Genomic DNA, 14,014 nt, shown 5'->3' on the forward strand with positions numbered 1-14,014 from the left:
TAGATCCTGGTTGCAGTAGATATGTCACAATGATGCAGCTTTTATCAACGGTTGTGTATCACGATACTAAGTACACAACACTGGAAAAACAAAGAAAGATGCCTGTTTTCCTGTTTTCCATTTTCATAGAAGTTACATATTGTAATGATGTATATTGTAAGCATGAAAGGCATCGGTAATACAAATACTCTCACAGTTTGCTTTACTCGTTTGCTTACAAAGCTCAAACAAACAAAAAATTAACTATTTTGCTAATTTATTTTAGCCTTTTAATCATCTTTTCAAGCAAAAATACAAAACATTTACTGGTTCCAGCTTCTCAAATGTGAAGTTTTGCTGCCTTTTTTTTTGTCACATATGACAGAAAATGAAATCTCCCTCGGTTTTGGACCGCTGGTCAGACAAATCAAGACACTAGAAGATGTCAGCGTGAACTCTTGGAAGTTTCTAGACATGACAATACTTTTAAAAAGAAAGCTTGATTTCAACCGAAATGATGACCAACATGCTGCTATATACTGTACATTAAAGCATTGCACATGCATGGACACATGACTGGATCCACACACACACACACACACACACACTCTGGTTAACATAAGCGACACATTGTTTCCTTCTTCCTCCCTTCACAAAAGACCTGACTGCTAAGTAAATACACCTGTTGTGTACAAAGAGCTCGGTGTGATAAGATAGTGGGTGAGTAATCCTCTGTGCACCGCGACATTATTTACTGTACTTGTTTCGCTTGACTTCTAACAGCCCAGAATTTAAATTAAGCCCGTAGCAGTGCTGAGATTTGCTGCCTGTGTTGTATGAGAGTAATAAATAATCATTTTATCTCTGCTCTGTGATGCTAATCTGGAGTTTAAGCAATGAGTGAGTAGCTTTGTTCTGAATTCAGCTGCTGGCCAATTCATTCTGGACCACAGCTGATGTTTACCCAGGCTGAGCCCAGCAGCTGCTCACACGGTCTGCGTCAACTCAGTCAACTGACAAGGCGAGCGCACTGCCTCTGACATGCATCTGTCACAGCGAGGAGGGAGGGGGGGAACAATAATCTAACCCACTCTGTTGTGTCTTTCTCTTTCTCCACTTGTTCAGCATCTGCCTGGCTGCCCAGCATCGGCGCAATGAGTGAGAGTCGAAGGGAAGCGCTGGCGGCGCCCGAGCCCGAGCCCACCACCGCCTCCTCCTCCACGGCCGGCTCCAACACCACCAACATGGCCGGCCCGGGCACCGGCGAGAAGGACGAGGCCTTCTCCAAGCTGAAGGACAAGTTCATGAATGAGCTGAACAAAATCCCATGTGAGTGTGTTTACACTACTTTTCTAGAGCTGAAACAAGAAGAGCAACAACTTATATCGTCAACTAATCATTTTAGTTATTTGTTTTTAAGCAAAAATGACAAAAATATTCTTTGCTCCAGTCTTTCAAAATTAAATATCTGCCTTTTTTTTCTCTCTAGGGAAGCCCTGAGAGGCAAAAGATTAAAAAAATTCTGGCGATCCATTTTCTAAGTTCCTTAAATTATCTATTTTTCATCTATGAAACAGGTCTGTAAAATAATCGTAAGTTGCAGTCCTGGACAACTTTCAATACATGATGCGTTTGAGCCGCTGCAAACACTGGAGTTTTATGCAACAACCAGGTTGTGTTGATTATCGTGCATTTATTAAGATGGATGCTGTGATAATTAAGGAAGTGTCTGATTTGAAATAAGCTAATCAAGTGTAATACTTGACATGTAATGTATAAACCAATAGGCTGAAAGTAGAGATGTTCTCATTTCTCCTTCCCAATAAGATACAGAGTACCGATCTGATACCAGCACAATAAAAACAACATATAAAGAATGAATGCCATAGATCTTATTATCTAGTTTGACCGTTTTAACTGTAAAACATTGCCAAATTGCTGACATTTAGCTCGCTCTGGCTAACGTTACACTCTCTGCTAGCACCTGCCCGATCGGTATTTCACATGTGCAACTCCCTACAGAGATGAGAAAGAAGCAAGATGGCTCAACCTTTAGCTCCTTCCATCATCGATTTTTGGATGCAGATGCAACGAGCGAGCCATCTTGCTTCTTTCTCATCGCTGTTGAAAGTTGCACATGTGCAGGAGTGATTGGGTGTACGGATCGTGTGGTGAGTGACACATGCTGTGGTTCCTGCGTAGCATAAATGAGCTTGTAAATGATATCATAGCGTGATACCTGATCGGTTCGTAGACTTGCGATCCAGTATTTAAGGCTGTATCAGTGGCATTTACAATACTGGTATCGGTATTGGAAGAACTCCAGCTGATAGGCTCTGAGGTTACAGGCATGGTTAACCACCCAGAAAGAGAAACGTCTAAGAACTCAAGCACATTGATCTCAAACAGAAAGACGTGATTGCATTGCAAGGCTTCACACCTTTTCATAAACGCTGTTTTTCAGTCGCCGTGCAACAACATGTGATGTGTCTGTAATTGCACTCCCTCTGGTTCGAAACCACTCAACCCATTCAGTGGAACCATGACTCAAAAAATAATCGGATGTGCGTGAACTTTTGCCGATGACGCACAAGAAACAGTCAGTGTTCCTTCAGCTCTGATAAGACTTTCAACGAATCAGGTGAACAAATGATTCACCACATCTTTCATTTCGTTGCTCGAGTCAACAGCAAATTCAAGTAGTTAATGCATTGAACGGTTTCCATGGAATTGTCTGAATGAATTACTTGAAGTGGAGAATAAACATCTGGCAACAATAAGTCAAATGTTTGACATGGTAAATTATGCATAACTGGATTTATTATTTGCTGTTCAGTTCAGGTTTTCTATCTTACTTGTGCTTTCAGTCAAAACTGTGTCTTCTATTCCACATAATAAAAACACATCATCCCCCTTTTTATCACCAAACGTTCCAACCAAAAACCTCCTCAAATGTGCATTTGTCCACAGAGGAAGCTTTATTTCTACTACATCCGGCCCAAACCTGACAACTCTTCCACATCATCTTTAAAAGTAAAGGACATGAGTAATTACTTCTTCTACATGTTGGCATTGTTATCTGGAGAAGAAAAATAAATGTGCGCTTCTTTTGTTTACCCCGGGCAGAAAAATTTTCTGAGAACAGACAGAGTTTTAAATTACTGTTTTCTCACCTCATCCCCTCAATCAAAAGCAATGTTTGCTCCCCGGTGCTGCCAAGCTGATGATGAACGCCCCGGGTCTGCTTTACTCCGCAGAATATCGATACTGTCTGGAGAGTCGGTCCGGCAGCAGATTCAACAAGAAATGTGTGAGAAGAAGAAGCTGCATGCTCAGCTATTGCTGCTGCAGAAGGCAGAAGGCTTATAACCTGGTTTAAGCCCCCGCGGGCTTTGAGGCTGGTCGCATGGGGCTGTCAGACTGGCCAAACTTGTTGGAGAATTTTTCTGTCCATCAGGATCTGCAGGACATACTGTATCTCTGAGCCGGGGATTTCACCTCAGCCACAGCTGCTGGCTGATGGCTCAAGCCTCCAAAAAAAGCAGAAGGCTTTATCGCAGTCTTACATTTACCGTGCTCGCTTTTTTTCCAATTTAAATTTTTCAAGGAAAAGCCACAAAAATATGTTCGCATGCATATTTCATCCGGTTATCTCACCTATTCTGCATTCCAGTTTGGTAAATATTGATTACGAGGTAGTTTGGTTATGGTGGAGCTAACGTTTTTTTGAAATGTATTTTGGGACAGCAGTTTATAGTTTACAGTTTTATTATAAAACATACATCAGGAAAAAAGGCAGTTTTATTTCCTCTGGCTCTCTTCAGGAGGGACACTTAAGAATAAAAGTCAATAAGGTTTCCTAAACATTACAGGGTCATTTATTTAATACCTCCACAACATCGTATTTGACCCACTTGGTCTAGAATTTCATGAAACAGAGACAGAGAAAAAGAGTAATCTTTTCCATAATGTCATTTACTATTTCCATCTGCTCCTGTACTGTGCAAAAAAAACAAATCTTAATATTTTATTGAGCATTTCTCCATTAGTCTGTCAATAGCTAGTGTATAAAATGTATATTACGAGTTCTTAGAGCTTGTGTGACGTCTTGAAATTGCTTATTTTTTTTGTACAAAACCCAGAGATATTCTATTTACAAAGAGTTAAAAACCAAGGACAGCACCAAATCCTCACATAAGAAAAGCCCAAGCAACTTTTTTTGGCTGGATATACAAACTGAATTAAATATCATTTGAAGAAGTAGAGCAAAACACCCACTACTGCGATGGAAATCAGAGGCAATGAATGGTAATTAAATTGATTGTTTTGCACCAAGTGTGTGAAGAGTAGCTCCTTAAACAAAAACAAAGCCGTCTAATTAATTTGTGAATGATCCCTCCACGTCCACAGAAACATGAGCACACACTCCCCGACACACACACACACACACACACACACACACACACACTGAGGTCTGACTTTTAATCACACTAAACCATATTGTGACTTTAGAGCCGAGAGGTTGCCTCAAAGGAAACCAGTGTATTGAATTTCTCCGTACGTTATTTAAACACCCAAGGCTTTACTTCCCGATAACAATTAACCTCTGAGCACAGAAGCTGTTTGATCCATGACTGTTGGCTCCACCGGCCGTTATTTCAAATAACACAGACAAGCGATTGACATTTCAGGGAAATAAATCTCTTCTTTTTTTTTAAATCAGCGTCTTTCTGCTTTTAGGCAGCCAAAGGCACTCACAAACATTTTTAAAGCTGCAAAAAGGTTTAATTAAAAGATATATTTCCCCTCTAGTGGAGCAATCCGTCATAATTAATACATTTTATTTTAATTATTTTTTGATTTGACAAAATCCAGGCAACATTTAACTTAAGTTTAAGTTGTCTTTATACAACAAAGCTGTTTCTTGAGCACTCTGGGACTGATCTGTCGGTGGTACGAGTGTCGTACAGCTGCTGGTTGCAGCTAATAATATAGTAATATTAGACTACATGACTAAAATACTTTGTGGTGTAACTTTAGACAAAGAAAAACAAAGAGCTGAAAGAAAAATAGGAAGCGATGCATCAGAAACTTGACTTTGTGGCTGCTCACAGTCAACAGACAGCGAGTTAGTGAAGGGGGGGATTACAGTGGTGGATCAGCAGAGCCTTTCGTCAGATGGGGAACAGATCCTCCATCTTCTCTGAGATTTTGTCGGCATTCGAGGGTCACGTATATGTTATGAGTGGAGCTTTTGTAAGCACGATGATATATGATATAGAGCTGTCGCACTCTTCTTTGTGCAGCGCATTAAAACTGCTCTACTTTTCTTTGTGCCTCGAAATTACAATCAGTGCTCTTCTCTCTGCTGTCGTCTGCTGTTGTAACTCCACCTCCTGCACTCTTAATGTAGCGTCACTTCAACTCAGGATGCATTGTGTCGCTGCGTCTACATGTTCTCATGATAATCTGAATAATGGAGCCGACGAGACAGAATAGAAATAATTTAACCAAATCACAAAGAGATAGACCGGCCCTTTCTGGGGACAGTTTTCATTATCATCAGCTCTCATTGTTGCAGATAGTTATGAGATGCTCCCTGCTGCAGACATTATGTTTGCTTAAAACAAGCCACAGCGCAGACAGAGTGTTGCTCTCATAAGCGTAACAAGATGTAATGTCAAGGTTAATTGACCAACAGGGTCCTGCCACATTGGATTAGTGTGCGCTGCTGGAAGTGGATATAACCCAGATGCTATATATTACACACACACACACGCGTACCCTTTTAAATGCATCCATCAAACTCTGTCCAGTTCATAAAAGCTTTCTGTCGAATGTAAAGTGCTGTATATTACCAGGGATGGAGCGGAGAAGCTCCTTTTTAAATACAGAGTTGAGTCAGAGCAGAGGCATCCTGGGGCGCTGGCATCAATCTTCATGGCATTCATCTGAAGGATCCATCAATGTAAGTGACAAACTAATGCTGATCACAGTCGATATATATATTAATGCTTTTCTTCAAAGGATGCACAATCGCACTACAAGCTCTATTCAGTAGCTGTTCTGAGTAACTGTCTATGCAGATGGAGGCGCCCAGTAATGGAAATGATGGATGTAGGTAGATGTTGAGCACCTTAATAACTTCTCATCGACGTTGGATTAAATGCATTCACAGCAAACACAATGCAGAGACTTCATTCATTTGACCGTAATACACTGAAACGGTCGTTTATCAAGTTAAATCTACTTCATTTAAAATACTAATAAAGGTTTATTAACACTTGGGTCTCATTTTCAGAGTTGTTGCCGTCATTTCTATTAGTAACACTTTGTCCTACACCCCTACGGGCTAAATGCATGTGAAGTTGATGTATGTTGGATGATCTGCATATTCATCTGCCATCACTCACTATGGCACAGTCCCAAATACAGTAGGAATGACTCATAGATGACTCATGCTTATTAATACTTTCCTTTCTCTTACTGTATGTATATTTCCACGTTATTCAGTGGAATGAATCCGTCTACTGGTATACCAGGAACCACTTAAATGTCCTACGAAGTAATATTAATGTATATATGTTACTCACTGTGTCTGAAGTGTTTTTAAGGTTTCTCAGTGGTTCCTGCTCCAGTGCCAGACACCATTTCAATGACAGCGTTGAGCTTTGAGGAACAGCAAACGTGGGTTCCATCATGCGCAGCCCTCCCGTTAGAGAAACTCCATTTTCCTTGACATGCCGCTCAGCGGAACAGGAGATAAGTGCTGGGAGTTGAAGTGCAGCGCGCATGCTGCCAATACTCCCTCTCGCCTCTCTCTCTCTCTCTCTCTCTCTCTCTCTCTCTCTCTCTCTCTCTCCCTCCCTCCCTCTCTCTCTCTCTCTTTCAAGAGAAGACACTCACACAATGTAGTTAATTAGGAGATGCTTTTACAGCTTTTTGGGACTCAGGTTTCTTTGATTAAGGAGCACAGAAGTTTCTTTCACTGGAAGACGCACGCTTGATGAATAAGATATAAGGGCTGGATTTATGCACTGGTTTCCACTGTAACCGGCTAAATGACATTCCATCAGACGCCGTGGGCTTTGTATGTTGGAGATTTGTCTCAGAGCCACTGTGACACTTTTTCAGAAGGTCAGCGGCCAAACAATCCAACCAGTCCGTGAGTGTGTTATTAACAATTAACAGAGCTATTAGGTATAGTTACTTCAAAGCCCTTTATAAATTGTGTCAAATTAAAAAGCGTCACCACAAACCTGTATGACAAATCTAAATGTAAGTGCAATAGTTTGACTTTGTCTGTCTTTTAACATTGAACTGCTAAATAACAAGGATCCCAGTGGGATTCAGTCTCTTTTTCATGTCTCTAAAGCCCAAGAAACTCGACCTGACTCAGTTTATTCTCAGTATAGTTTCAAGTTTTCAGAGGAAATGCTGTCAGTTGTGGATGGCTCATTGTAAACGAGACCAATCCAGTGTCACCTCCATCAGTACACCGCTCCGGGGCAAGGCCAAAGCTGGAGATCCTGAAGTTATTTTAGAGCATCACTCACTGTTTTTCCTCGGAGGAGAGTGCTTATTGATTTTGTCAACAGAGCATCGATTTCCCTCCTCTCTCTCTCTCTCTCTCTCTCTCTCTCTCTCTCCCCTCGGCGAAGAAACCACAGCTGAATGCTGGCGAGCAAAACCCCAGAGTGATATACTGTAATATACTTTTTCTGTTTTGATGGGTCTTTTTGGAGTTTTAGATAAAGTCTTCAAAGGACCTATTTGATCTGTTTTGTTGGATTTGTGACCCCCATCGGGCTGCTTCCTAAAATGAACCATGACGAGAACTATATGTTGTCTTTCTCAAGAAGAAGATGGATATTTGTTTCTTCAGTATTGCATATTTTTCAGATGTGGCAAATGTATGGAGGCCTTTTTTTCCCCTTACAAAACTTTCCTCTCAGGGATTCCGTAAAATTACAGTCAGAAGTTGTCCTTATTTCCTTTCAGAGTATAAGCACCGAAAAAAACAAAATCATGCTCCAAAATTGGCTCATTTGTCTGTTATTCCTCTCTATTAAAATGAAGGGTGGGCTGACACGTGCTTGGTGTCTGCTGAGTAGAATAAAGGAACAGCGATTACGAATGCTGAAGGGAGAAGTCTGTTGCGAGGTCTCTCATTATTTTCAGCCCATCTGGACTGTACGTCGTCTCTCTGGTGCTTAAAGCAACCCGCTCCTCCTTCCGTCAGTGTGTGTGTGTGTGTGTGTGTGTGGTGTATACTGTAGCTGTATGCATGCATCAGGGAGCACTAGCTATAGTCTGCTGATTATAGCTGAGAAAGGTGTCACTGTGTTTGCAGCAAGCTGCTAGAGCTGTCTGACGGTCTGTAGGTGACCGAGTTAACTGCCGGTCCAATAGCTCCAGTCAGGTCCACACAGTATAGGGCAACAACATTTGGTGGAGGAAACAAGAAGAAATGTGCCTCTTTTAATTATAATAATGTAGCTGAGCAGCGTATCTTCGGGTCTTGAAAGGTCTTAAAAAGCCCAGACTTCGTGTCCAACAATAACTTTAATAAAAAACACACCACAGATTAATGAACATGTCTCTCCGACCTTCCAGCAGGCAACTGAATGCACCATCAAGGGAGAGTTGGCCTTTGGCATAAACACAATAAAGTGACATTGTCCAAAGTAAAAGAAGACGTCTAGTTCTGGATTTAGTTTCAAGACTCTTGGTTGATTTTTATGTTGCGTTGAAGGTTAAAAAAACATACAGATGTGAAAATCAAAACTTAAATCCTTACGGTTATAACAACACATGTCAAGCTGTGAGAGCAGCGGCTGAGTTCTCGTCACACAAACACAACGTGGCTCAGCTGGAGGGCATAAAACAAATGTTTCGACTGGAAACATTGATTATACGGCTGTGGGATCACACTATTTTAAATTAAAGAAACCCTCTCACTCTTGTTCTCTAACTTCCCCTGGCACTGAACTCTAAATGTTCAGGTTTAATTCAACCAATAAGATTAGGCTTCTTTCTTTCAAGCAGCTCTGCCTCTGAGAAAGGTTTTTCTGTAATCAGTAAGAAACTCAAAGCCTTAAATCTCAACACAAAAGACTCATTTCATGCTGTTTTTATTAAAGGTAAAGCAGCAGCAGAGATCATGTGAACGATGTGTGTCAAACCCCCGTGAATCTGTTTGATTTTACTGCGTCATTGCCTCGTCATGGTCGTACCGCCGCTAATGCCTCTCAAGCCCACCCGGTAAAATTACCACCGCTCTCGGTCCCGGCTCGAGTTCTGTGTCGCCGGTGATTGCCGTGAAAGTGTCAGCTGTCCGAGAATCCTTTGTTTAAATGGCAAGTGGAAAATGCCAACATCTGTTACCTCCACTAAATTGGCTGAAGCTGTTGAGTCGGGTCTTGTCCTGCTGGTCGGGGACCGATCGTTAGGAGTCTGCCACCTCTTGATGGACCGAGACGCTGGCTTAGGTGCTGATCCAGTGTCCCAACTCTGCAGGCCGACACCTTTTATCTCACCTCAAGTGAAGTTCTAACCCAAACTCTTTCCCGTTTGCTCTCTCCCCAGTGCCGTCATGGGCCATCGTCTCGATCGCCTTCGTGGCCATCATCCTGGTGTTAGCATGCTGCTTCTGCGTCTGCAAAAAATGGATATTCAAGAAGAAAAACAAAAAGAAGGGCAAAGACAAGGGCAAAAATGCCATCAACATGATGGACGTCAAGGATGGAGCCAAAACCGAGGTAAAGACTTTGACCTTTTGTCGCTTAGAATTTGGAAACATATCCTCGAACAATTAGTCTTTGCTGGATCTTGCACGATGTTAAGGTAAAAGTAAAACTAATATTTGTCCAGAAATATATCCTATGACGTTTAGTGTTTTTAAGTTTTTTTTGCTCTATTCGACATTTTCTTTTAATATTTTTAGTGTTTCTAATGCTGTATTATGACAGATTTGATTGATCACATTTGCAGTTGCATCAACACAATAAGGTGTGTGTCCACCAACAGAATGAGAGTAATGTCGCTGCAAATGTGGCGATCAAAAACCTCCCTATTTTTTTCTGCATTTACTGTTACCGTATGTATTTTGTATGTCTTATGTATTCATTCTTGCCAGAGATATACATACAGTATTACTTACTATGATATTTCACTTACTTAAAAGTAGAATTCAGTCTAATTACAGGAGAGTCAATGGAAGCCATTTAAATGGCTTCAGATTGAAGAGAGAGTGTTTCAATCTCTCTCTTTTTCTCCTACTTTTCGTTTCCTGTGAGTGTTCCTTTTTGTCATATGAGGACCTGCTCACATGTTGAAGAGTGTGAGTAACGTTTGCCGTGTAATGAAGTGGTATCCACCCAGAGAAATGACATCACCGAACCATAAACAAACGGGAGGGGAAAATGTAATCGAACCCTTTCACCAGTACAGAACGGGGAGCGATGAAAAGCCCCGACACTTCAAATGGCGTTAGTGCACTAATTGCTGAGGCGGCGCATCATTATACCGCCGTCTTCAGTGGAATCATGCACAAAGTGTGTTAAATTTGCCGCAACACCTCTTCTATTAGAGGTGGATCCGAATCGTAGACGGAAACCGCTGATTACTTATTGTAGAAGAAAGCACGAATTAAGATGTAGATGTTAAAGACTCGTTTATTTTCTAACGTGACAGAGAGCAGCTTTAACAGCCAGCGTGGTCGAACAAATAGCTGCACTACAGCACATCACTTGTGCTTGTTAGAGGAGAAGATTTCCCATTAATTTCCAATATTCCGGCCGCCTTAGAAGCATCCATCTTTTTCATATTTTCAAATAGCCATTAATCAAAATAAAAGACCCCAGTTATTGGTCGCCCCTCGTACCTAATCTCTGAGATCGGTGAATATGCCACTTCCGAGGCAAGCGGTCATTTCTCCTGGTGTGCCCAGACTCTGGTGTGTTAACTCCTGCGTGTGGTTGTTTTAATTTGTGTTTCTTCCTTCTATGTCCTCCTTATCTGTGTTGTGTCTGATGACTGTTCGGGATGGTCACTGGCGGTAGGTTCCAAATTGCTGTTGGATCTTCTTAAGCCTGCTGCTCTGATGTTTTATTTTTTTATAGCCTCTTGACAACAACTTACTCCCATAGAACCAAATATATGTAACTATGCATACAGTACATGTATATCTGCTGTATATATATATGTGTGTACAACCTGCACATATATATGTATGAACGAAACACTGGGTGCGCATTGACAAGGTTGAACCGTGCTGATTGTTGGTGCCAAGCTAAAGTCTCCTGCCTTTTGAATCTTTAATTTACATTTCAAACGAGGGGCGGCGAGCGACCGTAGAATGATTGAGAGGCTCTACAAGTAAACGCTCCTTTGAAACTGCGGATGAAAAGGAAGCTTTTGACGTAATTTGCATTCACACCTGTCGACCCACGTGAAACGGATCGCACCTTTCCTGCAGCACTGGATGCGCAGAAATTGGATTAACCTTATAAATTCACAGGTTTGATAAATTAGAGGGATTTTATTTCCTCAATCATTTTACCTGCTCTACTTATTAAGAAAACCAACAAAAAAACACTCAATTCAGATTTCCTCCCAAAAGGCAGAGAGCAAAGTGGCTCAGCGTAAAATATAAAAAAAAACAATCAGTGTTGTTCAGCCTTTTTGCTTTCACATGAGCAACTTGACAAACTAATAGGAGCAGCCCCCCCCCCCCCCCCCCGTATACATCATAACCCCTTTTACCAACACCTAACCACCCACTGCTGGCATGATGCTTCTAGCTACCATCGACGTGGGGGATCACATAAGAGCTTTAGGGGTTATGGTGACAATGCGACTGTTTGTCTTGAGGGCGTAACCAGATTTGGGGAATGGGGGAAATCACACGGGAGCACTGGTTTGTATGACAGAGAATGCTCTGCATGACGAAAGTGACATCTTGGAAGGCAACTTTTGACGCTGAATGAATGATCTTGAGAGCTAGTCTTTTGCCTCTTCAATCGCATGTTGGTCTTATAACAAACTCCCCCACCAGCACCCCTCCTCTCCTTCCCCCCCTCCAGCACCAGCACCACCACCAATGCTCCTCCCCCTGCTGCCTTTACCTCAGTGCCAGGCTAGCGATAGCAACTTCACTTCTCACTCTCTGCCACTATCAGACTTGTCTTGCTGTGATCTTTCCTGGAAGCATCTCTCTCTCTCTCTCTCTCTCTCTCTCTCTCTCTCTCTCTCTCTCTCTCTCTCTCTCTCTCTCTTCCAACTGTCCTCTCTCTGTGTCTCTTTACATGGGCTGTACCCGAGTAAGAATTTATTGAAATTGGTTTCGGCTATTTGTTCCTTTTTTATCTGGCAATCCGGAAATCCAGTGACATGAGTCTCAGTGATGATTTTGACCACACTGACATGTCAAATGCGGCTCGCCGTAGTTTTATAATGAACATTTAACATTTCTCAATGGGCGGGGTCCGATGGATTCATTCATTCATTCAGCAGCTCGGGGAAGATCCCATCACGGGACCTCTCCCCGGGACGCTGGCCCTCGCCGGGCGCATTTCCGACTCGGGGTGAACGTCGCTCGCCCAGACGGAGTTCGCTGCAAACCCACTCGTCTTTAAGACACGCTTTACAATGCTTTGTGGGTGTAACTATTTTGCCGTGAAACCAAAATTCATATCTATACAATCCATATGTTCATGTTTAGATTGTTAATAGGACCACCAAGTTCTTTATAGATATTAAAAAAAATAAAAAATGGCTCGACTTGAAGATTTTCAAGTCGCCTGAGGGTTCGTCTCTGTTTGATTCGACTCCTCGACTTTCAGGGAGCAGCCCTTCTCTTTATTCTCTCCTCTTCTTCCTCTATTGCCTGCCCATCGCTCTTATCTCTGGCCACATCATTTGATCTTTCCTCCCTTTAGACAGAAACACCCAGAGATTGATAGGAAAGCATCTTCAGGGGAACAGGCCCGGCGCTTTAGTGCATCACAGAGCATGTCCTGGTGTTAACTGCTATGGTGTTTTAGTGCTTGCTCCCCCCCTTATTACACCATAAAACAAGTGGCAGCTTTTACAGGAGTAGGTCCGGTGGCAGGACCTGGGCGGGGAACGGCTGGCTGGGTGCTAGCACCAGCGACAAACAGGCGACACTGACTCTTGGTGGGTGTCTCCTTCAGGCCTTGAAGGATGAGGAGGAAGCAGAGACAGGGCTGACTGAAACGGAGACAGAGGCAGAGCCCAAGGAGGACCAGAAACTGGGCAAATTACAATACTCCCTGGATTACAATTTCACCGAGAATACGGTAAGGGTCTGTTCTCCGAATCTCCCTGTGTGTGGTGTCGTTGTTGCGAAAGGTCCTCCTTCGTAAGTATGGTTCACGCCCGACTTCTGAGGGGGTCCAACTTTTCATCTCTCCAGAGATTAAACAGGACCCAACCCAGGTTTTGCACAACATTCTCCTTTTGTTGCGTCGCCACTGCTGTTTGATCACTGAAGCTTGAGAGCAATCTCACAGGGATATCACGCTGGTCGAGTTTGTTCATTCGCTACTGAGCCTTGTGAAAGATACAGTAGGCTATTGGGATTTGGTTAGTCTCTGAATTTGTTTGTTTCTTTCTACTTGATTGAAAACAGCCCCTGCAGAAACCCATCTGCTTTATTCTTTTTCCAGCAGGCTGAGTTAAAAAAAAAAAAAAAAGAAGCAGAATGAGGAAGCACATCAACTTTGCTGCCGCCAGATGTTGTGTGACAGATAATAGACACGGTGCGTGAACACAGCGCTGTCCCTCACTGGGCTAGCTAACTCCCCATTATGAACAGAACTGACAGCCAGAGATTAGACGGTTACACTGCTCATGTACACACCGAGTCACACACACCGGCTTAGATACATCTCCCTTACAATAACTAAAAGACTAATAAAAATGTTCTCATGTTTGTGTCCCCTTCAATCATCAATAATTATTAGCACCTAACCTGTCATCAATGCACAGACTAATTGGTGTTCAGACACCC

At 42.4% G+C, this 14,014-nt stretch overlaps 1 protein-coding gene across 1 annotated transcript in view; it reads left to right on the plus strand.

The window, feature by feature from the left end:
• Positions 1–1,133: 1,133 nt before the first annotated feature.
• Positions 1,134–14,014, plus strand: part of syt1a (synaptotagmin Ia) — a 32,517-nt gene continuing 19,636 nt past the window's right edge. The window contains exons 1-3 of the mRNA XM_076111662.1: positions 1,134–1,308; positions 9,568–9,740; positions 13,176–13,301. Coding sequence (XP_075967777.1) covers positions 1,134–1,308; positions 9,568–9,740; positions 13,176–13,301 — 474 coding nt within the window. The remainder of the gene's footprint in view (positions 1,309–9,567; positions 9,741–13,175; positions 13,302–14,014) is intronic.

Source organism: Anarhichas minor, unplaced genomic scaffold (genome assembly GCF_050575085.1).
Source record: "Anarhichas minor isolate MPS153535 unplaced genomic scaffold, ASM5057508v1 ptg000045l, whole genome shotgun sequence".
Taxonomy (NCBI): domain Eukaryota; kingdom Metazoa; phylum Chordata; class Actinopteri; order Perciformes; family Anarhichadidae; genus Anarhichas; species Anarhichas minor.